The following is an 18,741-nucleotide window of genomic DNA, read 5'->3' on the forward strand; positions in this document are numbered from 1 at the left end:
ACCTAATTGATCAAGATGCTTAAAAGGGAATGAGGTGACTAATCTACCCAACTGATAGGATGAGTACTGACACCCATTATCTATTGGGTTGGCACGAAAGTAATTGTGGTTTTTACAATTGAAAGTAATGGTAAAAACCTCAATTACTTTTGCCCCAGTCAAAAAATGTAGCAATGTCCTGTAAATGGCAAGACTACCTTAACAATGATGCTTGATATAATCAGGGTTCCAAGGATTGGGACAACAGTCAAATTGCCTTATCATCCAAGATCTACCTCATTGTCCTTTTTCCCCTTCCATTTGAACCTTGGCATCATTGACCAGTCACTAGTCAATTAGGGGAATTACATTGGTTTTCAAAATCAGGTTAGAGATGGCACAGAAGGAATGCCTGTAGGCAAGCTATCTGTTGACATGTGTATCTCCTTTAAATAGGCCATAAAGCTCCTGAGGGCACAACCAGGCCTCATTCATCTTTGTGTCTCCTGCATCTATCACAGTGGTTAAGAGGAAAGGCTGTAGAATCCAAATGCCTAATTTCAAATTCTTCTTCATAATCTTTACTAGTTTAGTAATAAAGCAATGAATAAGGCACAGCACCCTTCTTCTCTAAGATGTATTCTCCTCACTAGGAAAATTGAACTTATAATAACTTCCTCATTGGGTTATTGTGAAGATTAAATGAGAATTCATTTAAAGCACTTAGGCAAAGCTTCTCATAGTGTGAAGTGAATGTTAGCTATCATTATTTTTATTATTATAGCAGGCACTAATGAATAAATGAATGGATGAATGGGTACATGGGAGAGGAAACTAACTGACATCTACAGTTTATTCCACATCTAAAATTTTATACTTCTATTCAGTTTCCAAAGAACTTCATGTCTGAAAACTTCTTATCTGAAAATATTTCACTAGTGCTGGTTATTATTGTACCTGGTTTAGATGCAATATAATATGGGAAAAAGCAAATAGACTAGCAGCCCTAGAACCAGATTTAAAACATGTCATTACCTACCACTTAGTATGCTGATGCATAGCTACTACATTCATTCACCCTTTACGCCAAGCCCTGTGCTAAGCTCAGGAATGCCAAGGCATGATTCCCCTCCCTGATGGTGGGAAGGACACACTTACAACTGAATGTCATGGAAGTACAAAAAAGGAAATTACCTTCTTTTATGCAAGTCGAGGAAAACTTCAGAGAGACTGAAATCTTCATAAGGAAGGACAAAGGATTTTACTCATCCCCATATTTTCACTGCCTGATACACTAGCAGTCAGCAAATATTTGTTGAATAAAAGTTAATTGTTGAAGGTTTCCTTATACATTATACCCAGATGCCATTCTAAAGGGAGAACAAACACCTCAACATACTTCCTGGGTCCTGATTGTGTTTCCAACCAGGGTTAGTTTTGTATGTTGAAATTTACTTCAGTGCTTTGGTAGTAAATTCAATTTTGAACCAGATACAAATTGTGTACCAGTTCTTAATTTTTACTGTCAGTCAGCAAAAATATAACTTGAAGTAATTCTTTTTAAAGGCTTTTTTTTTTTTTTTTTTTTTTTTTTTTTTTTAAGAGATAAGGTCTTACTCTGTTGCCCAGGGTAGAGTGCAGTGGTGCCATCATAGCTCACTGCAGCTTCAAACTCCTGGAGCCAAGTTATCCTCTCACCTCGCCCTCCCAAAGCACTGGGATTACAGGCATGAGACACTGAGCCTACCCTTAAGGAAGTTTTTTTAATGTAGCATATTTTCTTCTGATAATGAAGATAATAAAATTTTCTTCTGACTATTGTACTCTCACACAGGAAAGACAAACTGAGGATAAAATTCATGAAATATAATCTTATTCTCTCAAAATTTTAAGACATCACACCACTGTTTTCTGATGTTCAGTTTTGTACAAGAACACTTTGAGGCCAACTTCAGGAACAGTTATTTCTCATTTGATCTAGTTTTCCTTGCCTGAGTACTTGAAAGATCTTTTCTTTATTTTTGTAATTCAAAATATTTTTTAGAATTGTGGGTCTCTTTTTACTCAATTTTAGGCAGTGGAGCACACTTTCAAAAAGTGTTTCTGCTCAGGAAATACATTGTGGTACCATCTTTGAACAAAGCTTATGCTTGGATTGTTTTGGTTTCTCCTCTAGGAAACTGTATCTCTTAGGTGAGATCTATATGTTCCAACGTTTGAGTTTGACATCATTTTGTCATCATAACTTGAATTCTTTGTCCTTCACTTTTGAACTGTGGGAGAGTTTTTCAGATTTGCTTTTAATCTCTAGGTTACTAATGATATTTTCTGCAGTGTCAATTCTGTATTTTACTGCTTCTGATGCAGATTTTAATTCTGTCATTTCAATTTTGAATTCTTCAGTATCTCTCTTGGTTCACACATGTCCCTTTGAATCCATTCTGTTGGCTTTTCATCCCAATTTGTTTGATCCTTAAGATTATTTCTCAGTATGTCTCTTTTCTTTACAAAGTTATTCTTGCAACCTAATGAGAGCCTTACACAATTTTTGAAAAATTTCTTCTGTTTATGGTAACAAATTATTTCTGGATGAGTTAAGGTGACAAAGAACTATAGTTCTCTTGGTCACATCAAAAATCAACACCTCTAAAAAATCATAACAGCCTAATTTTCTTGTTGACACAAAATATGGTTTGTGAATCAGGAGCATGCAGAAAACAACACTAATTCCATTTTACTTTCAGCAGAGCTCCATAAGTGCCACACTGATTGGATTATTCAGTTCAATTCTAATGGGTTGATATTTAGTGTAAATCTCTCCTTTCCCAATACTATCAAACCCAAATTTGCAGATGTGAGCATTCGTGTTTTTCCATATTTTTAAAGGTGTTTTAGAAGAAAGCTAGGAGAGGCTGTGATGCAGACAATACCTTAAACTTGAAAGCCTTGACTATAATGACTATTTGGTGTTTAGAAATAATTTTTTTAAACCTGCCTTTACTAACAATTGGAACAAATGAACATTCTTTTTTAAAGGGAACTTTTTTTTTCTCGAAATGGCCCAAACACTTCATAAAATTGTCCTGTTATTTTTAAGACCTGAAATTTTAAACTAACTTTGTGGTAGCTTATTTTAACACTCTAAAATATATTCAGAATAGTTCACCTCAACATGCTTGAATGCTGAATATTTTATGCTTGGACAAAGAGCAAACTGTAGGTCTTTCGCCAAGCACAGTCAATGCACTTGAGTATGGGTTACCAAAAATGCTGAAGAATTTTTTTTTTTCTATTTATTGTTATAGCTCAAATCCTTGTGTCTCTTGTAGGCTTTAAGTGACATAAATATGCATTTCCATCTGCACATCCTTGTCAGGAATAGTTCTGCTGGGAGGTGTTATGCCACCCAAGTACTTCCAGAATAGAGTCTGTTAATCCTGTTACCACTATAGAAACTCAGAGGAAAAGTCTACTCAGGCCACTACTGCAGCTGCTGTGGCTGTAAACGTTCCAGCAACCACACCCTGGGTACCAAAAGGAAGCAAAAGAAAATTGAATTTTTTCAGTAGAAGAGGGATGTAGAGTGCTGACCTCAGTCTATTACTCAGACCAGCGGTCTCCAGACTTTTTATTGTAAAACTTATAAACCTTTACTAGTAAAAAAGGGAAAAATAGCAAGCCCACCTAATGCATGCATATATGCATCTATATACATCCATGTGCACACGCATACACAATGGAGGCATATGCTACCATATTCACTGTACTAAACATTATAAAACATGCAAAAATAGTTATTATATTAGGATTTAAAAATAGAAATAAGTGTTCCAACCCCATTGGATAGATTTGCGCCTCCTCCAGGTATACATATACCACTTTGGAGACTACTGGGCTAAATTTCCACCGAGTGGACAATCAAGAAAATAGATCTTAAATCCCCAGTGAGGCCTTTTGAAAGATTCCATAGTTCATTGGGCACACAGAGTTGGGCAAAAGGAGTTATAAATAAGCATATGGTTTGATCCTCTGTTCCCTTGCTCCCGTGATTTCTTGTCCTTCCAGCAATGTGGCTTGACTTCTGGCCTCTCCAAGGCCTCTGTATAGATCTTATTTCCTACCTTTCTGCAGGCACAGTACAAATGGATATTAACCTGATAGATGCTGATAGGGAGTCTCCTAAAGTCCATCCAACAGTATGTCACCCCCAAGTCCTCATAACTCAGAGACAGAACTAGCGAAATAAACCAGGTTCAATGATCATTCAGTAAGTATTTTTCAACAATAATTTACTGATTTATAAATACAGATTGGATGTCTTTAACTGCCCAATTCTATATCATGCAAGAGATTTCAGATTGCCAATGAATCTAGTTGTGAAACAAAACGTCCACAGAAAGGTGGTGGATATGAAAACACCTTCTACCTCTTATAGTGAAAAACTGTTTTTTCAGCTGTAGGAAAAATCGGACACTTAAACAAAGTTCCTTTTAAATTGATAAAAATAAAATATTTTAGTGGTAAAACCTAGAAAGATCAGAGAATAGACAAAACTTCTCCCAATCCCTGTTGGTACAAGTCTAAATGAACACAATCTTTCTGGAAGGCAATTAGCAAATTATATAAAAAGGGAGAAATTCAACCATTAATTCAATAGGTCCTTTTCTCTTAATTCAACCTACACAAATAAATAAGTATTTTATAATCATGACAACAATGTTTCTTTCAAGAATATTCATGGTAGCAAAAAATAGAAACTGTCTATATTTGTGTTGAATGGGGGAACTGTTAGTTTATTATTCACCATGTAAGAAATGCTAAGCATTCTTTAATTCCCTGTATACTGAGTACCTGCTGTATGCCAGGTCCTCTTCTAGGATATAGCAGTTAATTGACACAGACAAACTTTCATTAGGCGGCATTTTAGTCAAGGGTGGGAAATCCATGCACACCATTAGCAAATAAACAAATAAGATATTTTTAAAAATCACTGTGCAGAAAAATGAAACAGAGTGATGTGATAGCAATGGCTGGTGATCAGGACTATGACATTAAAGGATTTCTTTTCTTTTCTTTTCTTTTTTTTTTTTTTTTTGAGACGGAGTCTCGCTCTGTCACCCAGGCTGGAGTGCAGTGGCGCGATCCCGGCTCACTGCAAGCTCCGCCTCCCGGGTTCAGGGCATTCTCCTGCCTCAGCCTCCCAAGTAGCTGGGACTACAGGCGCCCGCCACCTCGCCCGGCTAGTTTTTTTGTATTTTTTAGTAGAGACGGGGTTTCACCGTGTTAGCCAGGATGGTCTCGATCTCCTGACCTCGTGATCCGCCCGTCTCGGCCTCCCAAAGTGCTGGGATTACAGGCTTGAGCCACCGCGCCCGGCCTACATTAAAGGATTTCTGAGTCTTGGCACAATTGACATTCGAAACCACGTTTTCTTTGGGTTTTGGTGGTGAGGGGGAGGGGTCCCTGTGCAAAATAGGTTGTTCAGCAGCATCCCTGGCCTCCACCCACAAAATGCCAGTGTACCTAGTCCAGTCATAACAATAAACATTATCTCCAGACATTACCAAATTTCCATTCCCTTGGGGGCAAAATCTGCCCTGATTGGGAAGCACTGTTTTTGATGTAATGTAAGGGAAGGCCTGCCTCACCCAGGAGGTGACATTTGAGCAGAGACCTGAGTATGTTTTTCAATAATCTTTAGGATGAAGGGAAATGTTACAATATAATGGTAGCATCTATAATACATTATATTCAATAAAATTCCACTTTAAAAAAATTCTATCTAGACAGACAGTCTAGCCTCTTAGTTAGGAACATGGACTTGGAGCCAGGCTGCCTTAGTTAAAATTCTAGCTCCATCACTTACTGGTTATGTGACTCTGGGTAAGTTATTTGATATCCCTGTGTTTTCTGTGTCCTCAAGTAAAAAATGGCAATGACACTAGTAGTACCTACCACAAAGGGTTACTGGGAGTATTAAATGGGTTAATATAGGCAAAGCTCTTAGAAAAATGAATGGCATCTGGGACGCACTGTAAGTTTATATATATATATATATATATATATAAATTGTAATTAGAATATGTAGTATTAATCAGATATCTAATTGGAATAGTATATTTATTAATTATTAATCTAATGTTGATATATTATAATTGTATGTTTATTTATATATAAATCAGAATTAGAATATATATCCTAATATGCAAATATGAAACATAAATACAAATATGTAGATACATACATATAAATCTATAAATATAAAATACACATATACCAGATATTTACATTTTTGTGAAACAAATATAACAATGTGTTTAAAATAGTAGCTTTATAGATTTTAATTTATTTGTATCATTTTGTATTCTTCACAGTTTTACAGGTATCAGTGCAAATGTTGCATTCAAATCAAAATAAAATACCAAGATGTGTTTTACCACAAAAGACAGAAATTTATAGACTTTTACTAGGATCAGTTGGTCTACAGAGAATGTGGAAGGAGGACCACTGGGATGTGCTCAGGAAACCTCCCCTAAGGATGTCAACCAAAAACCAAGACACCCCACCTTTAGTCTATCAGGTCATCAGTAGGCTGAAATTTATTTATTTATTTATTTCTGCCAGACGCTATGCTAAGTTCTGAGAAATTGAGCTACATGGCTTATGTATTTCCTCAAGGAGTTCACAACAGAAAGGAGAGAAGTAATACATCCACAATTAATCACAGTACTATAAACTAAACTAAGGGCTCTAGTGAGGATATCAACCTGGATTTCTGGGGGCTCCCAAAGGAAACAATTTTGATGGGAGTTGCAGGGGACAGCTGTAGGAGGCTTCTTACAGTGGGCTTTGAGGGGTAAGTTTGGAAAAAGCAGTTATTAGTTATCAAATAGGAATTCTGGGTTTGAACCTACATACAAAGTACCTGCTAATCAAATACCAGCAGGATCAATTAACCTGGAGAGGGGTAAGTCAGAAGGGACAAAGCAGTTTTATTTCAGAAAGTATCTCAAGCTCATATCAGAGTGCATGGTTTCTGAAGCAGTTTGGAAATGCAGTCCGACTGCTGTAGGAATTAGAAGACATAAGTTCAAGTACTAGCTGTGCCCCTTACCAGCGGGGTAATCTTGGGCAAACCACTAAAATCTCTGACCCTCTATCCGTTTCCTCATTCCTGTAATAATGATAATAATACTTTGCAAAACTGTTGTGAGCTTCAAATGTGATAATGCACATAAGAGACTTTAAGTGACATTCAAATAGTTCGGATGAATAAATTGTGATGGTTTTAACATAATAGAGAATATTTTGAATAATTATGGTTTATTTTTAACATTTACATTTAAACACTGATAGTAAAAAATTGACTGTATATGTAATACCAATCATGCATGAGTTTATAGCCTGATTGGCTTCATTTATTTTTTCAGAGCCCTAAACCTATTACTAATCCAAGTGCATCAAACTATAAAAACTGCTAACCATTTTTTTTCTCGGATAACATAATCTTTATTTCTTGAGACACTTTTTACAAACATTAAACTGAAGGTAACTGCATAAAAATGAAATGGAGACTCATAATTGCAAACTGCTTTCATGTCTGAAGAAGATTCAACTATCTCTTAGGAGTCAATTGTTCCTTGTTACCAGCTTATGATCTAGCTATAAAAGTATATCACTTAGCCTATGTCTGTCTACAGGTGCAAAGTATAGTGGCGAGCAGAAAACTGAAGTAATTATCCACAATAGTTAGACCCAAAAAAAAAAAAGCCCACTTCAGCCCCCAAAAATTGAAGTTGCTTTGCAGGTGTCAGGGAAGCGTGGGGAGGGAGCCTTGCTCAGCCTTCTTCCCTCGTTCTTTTGTACTCTTTAATCCTTTTCACCTTGAACACTCACTTCTATTATTTCTAGAGGAATAATATACTTTAGCCTTTTCTCTCTTTTTAAAAAAGATTTACTAAGGCTGATTGAAAAGGCTTAAAATGTCCTCTTCTCATAGCCCTTGATAAACATTTCATCTAACTTTTCTTGAGGCAGGATTTTAGCTGAAGTGCTACAGAAGACAAATCAAAACAATGATTTATACAACTGTGACTTTAACTTGAAAGTTTTTAAAGGACATCTTCCAACCAGAGCTGCCATTTGAAAATTAAAGAAAAAATGTCAAATATATTTATCTTATTTATCCTCCCTCCCAAATTAGATTTAATGAACCCGAGGTTTTGTCTTATCCAATCTATCAGGATGTAGCAACTGAATACTCCATAGTTACTTATTTCCATTCATTTCAAAAAGGTGAGGAAATTTTAGAAGGCTTCATCCCTCAACTGGAGAAAATTATCCACTCAGCTTTATTACTCAGCTTTCAAAGAAGAAAATATGTTTTTCTTGAAAACATAGCTTCTTTGAGTATCAATCACCTTTTATTATGCTTTTCTCAATGTCAAGAAATCTTCATCTTCCTAATTTTGTTCTGTCTTCAGCCATTGTATGTTTTCAAATTTTACTCAGTATAAAAGTAATAGTGATCTACACATCTAAAAAATGATGATTCTGACCCTGGCTGATACTTTTCACCATGTTTGATCATGTTGAATGATTTCCTATATTTTATATATTGTATTATTACCTACCAAGATGTGGAGAGTATAATCATATATTTTAACAACAAAAATCACCTCTAACATTTGAATGAACTTTACAAAATTTTCATACAAAGGAAAAAACTTTTTTTCTCTATACAGTGTCACTTCAATTAACTCCTTTTACTAACCACAATAATTTGTTAATGGTTTGGTAGCTTATACCTTGAAATGTCACTTGTCTGCCTTGGTCTGATTTCAGCCACGGATAATTACAGTACTAAATTCTAAGCTGGAGTATAGTTTAAATCCAAGGGAAAACATAATTCACCATTATAGCTTAAAAAAATGGTCTCTACATTTGAAAAATACACTCACTTTAAATGTTTTGGCCTAGAACTAAAATTAAAATCACCCTACCTTAAAGTCTTATGTAATAATTTCCATGTAGGCTTCTGGAGTTTACTGCTCACAAGAAAAACTTAGCAACAAGCTACCTGTTTCCATAGGCAACTTGGCAATAGACTTTGTAGGTTAAATGAGAATAAAAAGATCTACTCAGGAGGCTGAGGTGAAAGGATCATTTGAGCCCAGGAGCTCTAGTCCAGCCTGGGAACATATCAAGAATCTGTCTCTTAAAAGAAGAACAAAATAAAGAGAGAGAGAGGAGGGAGGCAGAATGGAGGCCAGACATGGTGGCTCACCCCTGTAATCATAGCTCTTTGGGAGGCCAAGGTGGATGAATCCCTTGAGCCCAGGAGTTCAAGACCAGCCCAGGCAGAATGGTGAAACTGAGTCTCTGCACAAAACACAAATAATAATAATAATAATAGAATAAGTTTGCCGTGTTGGTGCACGCCTATAGTGCTAACTACTCAGGAGGCTGAGGTGGGAGGATCACCTGAGCCTGGGAGGTTGAGGCTGCAGTAAACTGTGATTGCACCACCACCACTGCACTCCAGCATGGGTGACAGAGTGAGACACTGTCTCAAAAAAAGAGAGAGAAAATCAGAAAATATTCAGGTAATAGTGAGCCATTAATGTGTGTGTGTGTGTGTGTGTTCATGATGTGTGTGTTTTGCTTTCTTTATGACTAATAATATCAGAAGAATATTGTCCAAAGTATAATTTTGATTATAATGCATAAGATATCTTGAAGAAAGTTGTCACTGTATTCAGAGCCAATGACTTCTGAAAAAGAGGCCAGATGTGAGGGCAGAGAGGATTAAATCTGAGTGGTAGTAATGGAAATGAAAAAGCAGACATGGACTTGAGAGATGTTTAGTAGGAGGAATAAATAAGAACTTGTAAATGATTGGATGGAGGGATAGGGCCAAAGAATAGTTTTAAGCCCAGGGAACTGGAAAAATGACAATACAATAAAGACAAATTGAATTATGAATTCTCCAGGGATAGCCAGAGTTATCCAGTTTGGGGAGAAGAATGAGGGGCTTAGTAGAAAGAGACATAATAACTGAAAGGATTTTGCTAGTTACCCACATAAAATGTCCAATAGACAGTTACAAGTGTGAAACTGTAATTTGTGATGACTATGAGCTTCTTGAGGACTGAAACCATTTGTTGTTCTTCTCTGAATTCTGCAGTGGTTAGTGCAGTGCCAGGCATGTAGTTTATGCTTGGCAAATATTGCCTGCATCTCTGGCTGGCTAGATGAAGATTTAGGGGCCAAATTCATAAAGAAATCAATGATGTTATGAGTGTGGACAAATATGGCCTTCAAGGGTAAGGTAGGAAGAAAGAAACTAAGAGGACAAAGTCTTAAGGAACAAATATGTGAAAGAAGCTGGAAGAAAACAGAAGCTGATAATGGTCAGTCAAGGAATTACACCAGAGAGGGAGAAGGAAAGGACAAAGGAAAAGAAAAGACAAAGGGAAGGGAAGGGAGAATGAAAAGCAGAAAGGAAGGAAAAGGAAAAAGGGAAGGGAAAGGGAAGGGAAGGGAAGGGAAGGGAAGGGAAGGGAAGGGAAGGAAAGGAAAGGAAAGGAAAGGAAAGGAAAGGAAAGGAAAGGAAAGGAAAGGAAAGGAAAGGAAAGGAAAGGAAAGGCAAGGCAAAAGAAAAGCAAAAAGGAAGGAAAAGGAAAATGGGGAAGGGGAAGGAAAGGAAGGGAAGGGAAGGGCAAAAGGAAGGGAAAGGCCAAGGGAAGGGAAAGGAAAAGCAGAAAGGAAGGGAAAGGAAAAAGGAAAAGGAAAGGAAGGGAAGGGAAGGGGAAAGGAAAAGGAAAAGAAAAAAGAAGGGAAAGGAAAATGGGAAAAGAAAGGAAGAAACAAGAATAGAATCAGCAGACCTAGAGAAGAGGACATAGTGCTTATTTATCATTTGAATGCTTTTATTTATAAAGACTCAAATGAGAGAAAACATGGATGCAAAAATTACAAAGTCACATTTAGTGATCAAAAATGAAAATCATTAAAACGTTTTCTTAGAGTAAATAAATTAATAGCTCCTGTTACATTGATTCATCCGTTGCATGTGGGTACTCAATAAATGTTAATTGAATTAAATTAATAACATTTGCTCAACAGTAATAAAAACTTAATTAGCTGTCTATCTTTTCTCTGACTTAAGTTTATGTCCATTTGTTCTTGCAATTACCTGTAGCCCAAACATGAATTTTCTATTTCACTGTTGTTTAAGATTCACTTTAATTTTTTTCTAAGAAATATAGATGAGCTTCTAATTTTTGTCCTAATTTTGGTTTGTTTTTAACTATTGGTAAAAATTATTTTCTCTAAGTTAATGTCAAGAACTATGAATAACATCCCAAATATAGTTTTACGAGTTCCTTATTTAACTCTAAAATAATTTTCTCTACAGAAGAAGTGATACTACTTTTTATATGTTTCTCCTTTGAGCTTATGCTACTTTATAGTACTTTGGGTGCAATGTCAAATAATACCATAAAGGAAGGAATCTGAATGTGATGGAATTATTGTTAGCATCATCTATAAGAGATGGAAGATGTCAGTAACATTCACCCAAAAATTGTGACTCACTTCAGATGTCAGAATTCTGGGTTGAACAGACTGGGTTCTCAAATGTGTGCATGTCAGATGACTTTCTAATGAGCAACAGATAGTTCCCACTGAGGAATGAAAAAAAATAAAAATATAAACAGAGATATAGAATTAAAATAACTTTATGAATGGCAGTTTAACTTCTCCATAAAATTCTCTCAGTACAAGCCTAGTGTGCTCCAAATGGTTGCTTAATGTAGCACACCACTTACATTCAAAATGCTATACTTAAAATTGTCACAAAATTAAAAAGAGAATCATATACCACTTGGCTGTATACTGTATTCTCCGCATGTTCTTACATTCCAGTAACCTCTATCCAACTTTTTTTTGTTACTGAATTACTTTGTGCAAAAGCAATTTAAATTACATGCAGCCTGACTACGTGTGATAATTTGAACTGATTGTTAATTAATTCTGTTAAGTAAATAGCTGCTGCAATCTCCATACTCATCAAGGTCTCGTTATCTATCAGCTCTGTCTGAGCTGCTCTCTAATGTACGGGAGAAAGCAGCTGTAACAGAACAAGCAGGATTCCCTGAGTGTGCAAAGAAGGTAGTTTTGCTTTGCAAAGACTGCTTAGGGAAAGGCGAGTGTGTAAAACTCAGCTATTTGCAAGGCTCGATTTTGGGCAGGTGACACATCGCAGTATTTAGGGTGAGAAGGTTTTGCTGATGTGCATTCTCAGTAGTTAGGAAGGAGGGATAAAAGCTAAGAATAGATTAGAGAAAATATTGCATAATATAAAAGGGAAAAGGACAAGCACAAAGCTTTTGGAATCCACCAGGCCTAGATTTGAATCTCAGTTCTACTACTGAATAAGGAGGAGGCCTTGGACAATTTACCTAAATAAACTCTGTAAGCCTTGGTTACCTTCATTCATCTGCTAACTGGGGATACCCATTCATACATTTCCCATCTGTTCAAGAAGGCTAACAATATCTACCTCCTAGAGTCTTTGTGATGCTTAAGTTCAATAAGGCATATAAGTGGTAACATAGAACTTGACATAAGATACATGCCACGCTGTGTGTGTTCGTGTGTGTGTGTGTGTAAAGCAGTGGTTTTCAACTGGGGTGATTTTGTCCCACAGGGGAAATGCAGCGATATCTACAAACGTTTTTCATTGTCATGAGCTAGAGGGTCAGGTGCTACTAGCATCTAGTGGATAAAAGACTACGGTACCACTAAACGTCCTACAATCTCTCCATGCCAGAAAAATATCTGGCCCAAAATATTGATGCTGCTCTTAGTGTTCTAAGACATCATTTGAATGTCCATCTATCTCCAATATTAGCTGATTACTGGATGCTTTGATACCCAAGTAAGAAAAATAAACTAATTATGATTTTCATCATCATCGTCATCATCATCATTATATCATTAATTTGGTGAATCCCTCTGGGTTTAGAGGAAGCCTAGTGTTCTCCCATCTGTAAGGCTGATTCCACTTCAATATTCAATACTACATTAATTGCTTTCAACAATAGATGTTTTCTTGAATCCCTATTTCTGCCAATCCTTTTTATGGTGGATGAAACCACAATCAAGAAATTTAAAGCCAGCACATAAAAGGAAGAGAATAGAAATTAAACATTGTTGAAAACCAAGGCTGTTTGGAGGCTCAGAAAGAAACAAAAATGACCTAAGACAGTTGTGTATACCAGACTGATAGTTCTGGTGCCAGTTAGGAGTCTTCGGAAAGCAACCATCTCAAGATTGGTTTCTGAAAATCACTGATACATAGGTCAGCGGGCTGTTCTCTCTCTTTCTCTAGTCTCAAATGCAGAAGATCCCAGGCATCGTGATTCCCAAACTCGTCTACATGTTGGAATCACCTGAGGAGCTTCAAAAATTCTCCCGTCCCACCAAGGATTGTGATTTAATTGGTCTCCTGAAGAGGAGAATACCAGAGCTTTAAAAATTCTGCATTTTTAAAAGATTTCCCAGGTGATTCTACTCTGCAGAAAAGTCTAGAAGCCATTGCCTTAGAAGGCAGAACCCAGTAGACATTTCCATTGGCCCTAAACTAAGAAACAACCTTGGAAGGGAAATAAAGATGGACTTGGCAAGAATATGTTTCTTACACTGAGCTGCATAAGCATGGTAAAATCAAACCAGGTTGCCAACTGTATTATTAATTTCAGTCACTCAATGAGCATTACCGAACCAACAAGGCATTGTGTTAACAATGGTAATGCAATTCCCAAAGACACCTCTTGACCACCTCCTGACCACTTCCCGGTTGTGCCACCAAGCCATGAGGACTGTTGCTTGTTCAGGTTTTAAGTTGTTCCTGGGCATCATGAGCCTGTAAGGAAGTTATAAATTAACTGCACCGTGACCCAGTCTGGTCCTCTCCGACATGATTTTATGATATGCTTACACTTCTTAATCCTGTAACTTACAGTTATTTCTTTGATGATTTGTTTGATGCTCATGAAGGTCAAGGTCCGTGTCTGTCTTAGTCATCCCTCTATCCCCAGTATACAGCCCAGCGCTTGTTGCAGAGCAGACTCCCAATCATTACGTGGCAGGAGAATGCATACAGTTGTCCCTCAGTGTCTGAGGGGAATTGGTTCCAGGACTCTACAGATATCGAAATTTTCAGATGCTCAAGTCTCTAATATAAAATGATGTGGTATTTACATATAACCTATGCATATCCTCCCATATACTTTACTTGACCTTTAGGTTATTTATCATACCTAATACTATGTAAATACTATGTAAGTGGTTGTTATACTGCATTGTTTTTTATTTGTGTCATTTTTGTTGTTACATTGTTATTTGGGGAGCTTTTTCTGAATATTTTCTATCTGTGTATCTAGGATTTGTTGTATTGGGGATGTGAAACCCACAGATACGGAGGGCCAACTGTACAGGAGATGTAAAATACATAGAACACTTGGGGTTTCTCAGCCTTCTCTATGGCTCTCCAAACCAGAATCTCAGTCAAGAACTTTGCTGGAAATTCCCTGAACATCTCTAACTACTGTGCCAGACAGTTACGTGGAAATAAAGCATGTTCCCAAGAAGCATACCCCCAAAGCCATACAGGTTATCACCTGAATAGGAACTTAAATACCAAGGCAGAGAAAGCCACTGTGAGGTTATGAGGACAGAAGCAGGAATGAGCTTATAGACTATTCATTTATATGCATTTTTCTTTTTAGAGAGGAGGAAAATGAGGTTTGTAAAAACAAAGTAATAAAGTGACTTGATTGAGATCATATGAATAACTCAGCAGTATTGCCCACCATATGAGATCCTTATCCTGCTCTTCAGATTAATAATACACTATGAGAGGAGGCTGGCAATGTACTATGAGATTTTGTTGATCCAAGTGAATGAATTGCTTGGTTCTCCCTACTTATCACCAAAAAAAAAAAAAAAAAAAAAGTAGAAATAAGTGTCACAAATTACCATGATAGGTAAAGTTTGCAATGTGTATAAAATTTTATAATGATTGCACTCTTCTTTCTTATATTTTTATTCAAAATTGTCTTGCTCAATAATACTTCATTCTTTTTCTTAAGACTTCAATCTTAGAAAAGTCAAATGTGAAAATTTCCGCAAATGTCCATTCTTAGGTCACTAGGTCACATAAACTATAGTGGGTTTCTGTATGTGTTTTTTCTTTTTTCGTCTAGATACGCAACTCACAAATGAAAAGCATGCAGATGAGAAACCCATTAATGCTATCGTTATAAATTCAGTATCTGAATTCAATATCACAGATGGACCAGCCAAGGAAAACCCCAATGAGAAAAAACTGTCAGAATCCAGCACATCACTGTCCTCCCTTGAAGAATGCCAAACAACATTTTCTTACCTCCAAACTGATACTTCAGTTCATCACAGAGACACTGATGGTACGTTTCTCAGAATTCAAACCATCTCTAAATAAAGCTCCCAACCCCCATCCCCTGTAAAATCATCACATATGCTGTTAGGGAAAAAAAAGTCTTTATGAATATTAAACAGGAAGACTCTGATTTGAAAACTCTGGTGAATGACATATGTCAAGGTCACTTTGCAGTTATGAGGCGCTTGGCAGATTGTTTGCTCTCAAAGCTGGGAATCGGAGGCAGCATGTTTTAAATAGCTGGGGTGAGACATAATCATTCTTGCTATGGGGCTATGAGGCAGATAAAGAAAAATGGAAAACTTCTTTCTCTGCTCAGATATGGAACTATTCAGTCTATACCTCTAGTCAGAGAGAATAAGGCAGAGAGAAATAGTATTAAAATGCTGGAAATATATAAATATAGACAGCATAAAAAATTAAGATGCTTACCTCAGCAATCTATGCGAAAGGAGTGGTTCCCCTGGGTATCATCCCTAGACATTCTGATCAGTGCAAACCTAGACCCAACCATCCCTATATATCATATAAAGGGTACGTTTCATTTGCAAAGCCAATTTCAAATTGGTTTGCTGATAAATAAACAATCAGCCAAACAAAGTTCAAAATTATGGGCTCCACACCAAGATATGGAATTTTACTTAGGTTAACTTTGCAATGACCTTTACAGGAGACAAACCATTCAAGAATTTTGTAGTGTTCAGTATCTACATTTGCATTTAAAGAAAGTCTGGAGTTTCTCAAAGGAAAATGTAATAAGGTATGGTTTCTGGTCTACATTTAAATTCATATTTACTTTTTGAAAATAAGAAAAAAGATTAAATAAACTTTGAATAACAGCACCTTTGGAATCACACCAGTTTCACTTCTGCCTCTGAAGTCTATTAACTGTATAGTACTGGACATGTTTTTTAAATTGACCATCTCTGAATTTCAGTCTCTGATTATATGATAGGCTCGTTAACACCATGGGATATGTTGGGGATCAAATAAAATAACATGTATAAAGCACCTAGTACAAAAGTTGGTACACAGTAGGTACTCAATTTCAGCCATGATTGTGATTACAATTTTGGAAAGTAAGGAAGGTTTCTAACACATGTTATATATGTGGTATCTTGTGCATATGTTGTCATGAATGCTTTAGGCCAGAAACTACAGGCTTAATTGCCTGTAGCTGCCTGCGGATAATACGAATACTAAGTAGGCTGGAAGTAAACAATAGGAATTAGTGAGGACTATGGCAAGCTGGAGAGCACATGGCTCATCTAAAGGTCACTGCCTCAACACAGTACCAGCTGATTGTTGCCAAAAGGAAATACAGGGCCAGAGTTGCCAGATACTGAAGTTTCCAAGAAAATCCAGAGACCAGAAGTGTTATATAAAATTTCTAAGTTCTCCAGTGTTGATCATTACTTGTATTTATTTTACAAAGCTCAAGATACTCCCAACAACACATCATTGGGCCAACTTTGACCTGTAGCTATCAGATTATGACTCTGAATTCAGGATGATACTCAAGTCTCCAGCTTTGGTAGAGATTAATCCCAGTTAAGAAAACGTAACGGCAGAGAGCCCTCTTTAAAAGCATCTTGATGCTACAGCATTTCATCAGATTTTACCAGGAATGTGTGGATGCTGCTTATCATGTGAATAATCGAATTAAGTTAAATCCCAGAACTGGGAATTGTCATTGTACACATCCACACGGTGAAACATACTTTCCCCCCACAATCACTGTGATCTGACCTATCAGGGGTACTGGAGGAATAAGAGGGGCCAAGCCAACTAGCAGGACACCTGAACTCTTGTATTCTCAGGAAAGGGTCCAAATCACTACTTCATTAAAATGGCAACTGACACCCAAGAGCCTCACGCAAAAAAAAAAAAAAAAAAAATAGCTGATGACTCTTCATTCAAAGAGCAAAGGAGATCCATGAAGATAATTAAATTAGATCATTTCCAGGAAATTCAGGTTGTAAGCTGACCACATAGGTGATAGTCCACTTGTCCTTTTCCTCCCGTGTGAAAAATCTCCCCAGTGAAGTAAGAGCTTCTGGCACCCGGATAAAAGAGAAAGGAAAAGAAGTCAGCCTAAGACCCCCAAAGACCCCCCAAGATAAGAAACTCTTATTATCCTAAACAGCAAACATCAAGGAAATCAAGAGTTAAGTCAGACTCACTCCATTTTAGAGAATTTTCGATAGTAATTGTAATTAATTTAAGGATGCAGAAATTGAGATCTGGGGTCATTGTTCGTACTGAGATAAATACAGAAATATCTTTCAGGAACAGCAGGGAAAACAGAAGGGAAAAGAGAATATTGCATCCACTTTCATGTAGTTTGTGGCTAATTTATTTTCGAATGTATAAATGAGTGCATAGGAATAGATGCTTAATTGCTAATATCTATTATTTATATACATTGCCCCACTTAAAACAGGATGGAAAAGCCTCACACATGCAGATTTTGTAAAATGTGTTACATCCATTAGCACAGTTCATGGTGTGTGCTCTGATGGGAATTTAAAAGGATCTTTACTGCACATCACACACTGTGTGCTGAAACATTACTTTATTACTAAATTGTGGTTCATCGTGTGTGGTCCCTTTCCTGAATAAAATGGAAAGTGTCCAGAGGACTATCCGTGTCCCCACTTCTGTTTCTGCAATCTTCTGATTGTGAAAGCTTCTCTGTGGATAAGAAAACCAGAAATATACACGATATTAGAAAACAGTCCCCTTAAAAATAATCCTGAGAATATACCTAATTGATGTATAATTTTGAATTTGAGGCATCTCATCCAGGTGGAAGAGGAAAATCATAAATACAAGATACCTCAAAAGAATAGTCTTAATTACACCATGGACTACTGAATAAAATGATTGCATTTTCTACACTGTAAATTTCATACAATTAAATGCACTAGTGTCACCTTATAAAATGTTTCAATTTTATAATTATTTCAGTTCATTTGCTCAGAAAAAAACATAAGCACAAATTTACTTAGTATCACCCAAATCTAGTCATTCTAGTTCGAAAGAACTGACTTGAGTGTTAGTTGTGCTTGTCTGAACTTAAATAGATCTTGACATATTTAAGTAGCTATTAAAATTGATAACATCAGGGATGATACCCCAGCTAGAGAAAGGCATTCAATCACTCTTTATTTATTCCCATTCTACATTACAGACATTTTTTAAAGAACTCAATGTGGGGGAGTGGGAATCGATTTTTATACTTTTGGAAACTTTTAGTAATCAGTGGATTCATT

General features: G+C 36.6%; 1 protein-coding gene and 1 long non-coding RNA gene across 3 annotated transcripts in view; one reads left to right on the plus strand and one right to left on the minus strand.

The window, feature by feature from the left end:
- Positions 1–18,741, minus strand: part of LOC119625689 (uncharacterized) — a 381,097-nt gene that overhangs the window by 161,131 nt on the left and 201,225 nt on the right. The gene's annotated exons all lie outside the window — the stretch shown is intronic.
- MDFIC2 (MyoD family inhibitor domain containing 2) overlaps positions 1–18,741 on the plus strand; it is a 112,191-nt gene that overhangs the window by 84,288 nt on the left and 9,162 nt on the right. For both annotated transcript variants that reach the window (XM_007984960.3, XM_073009622.1), the window contains one exon: positions 15,252–15,473. In XM_007984960.3, coding sequence (XP_007983151.1) covers positions 15,252–15,473 — 222 coding nt within the window. The remainder of the gene's footprint in view (positions 1–15,251; positions 15,474–18,741) is intronic.

Source organism: Chlorocebus sabaeus, chromosome 22 (assembly GCF_047675955.1).
Source record: "Chlorocebus sabaeus isolate Y175 chromosome 22, mChlSab1.0.hap1, whole genome shotgun sequence".
Taxonomy (NCBI): Eukaryota; Metazoa; Chordata; class Mammalia; order Primates; family Cercopithecidae; genus Chlorocebus; species Chlorocebus sabaeus.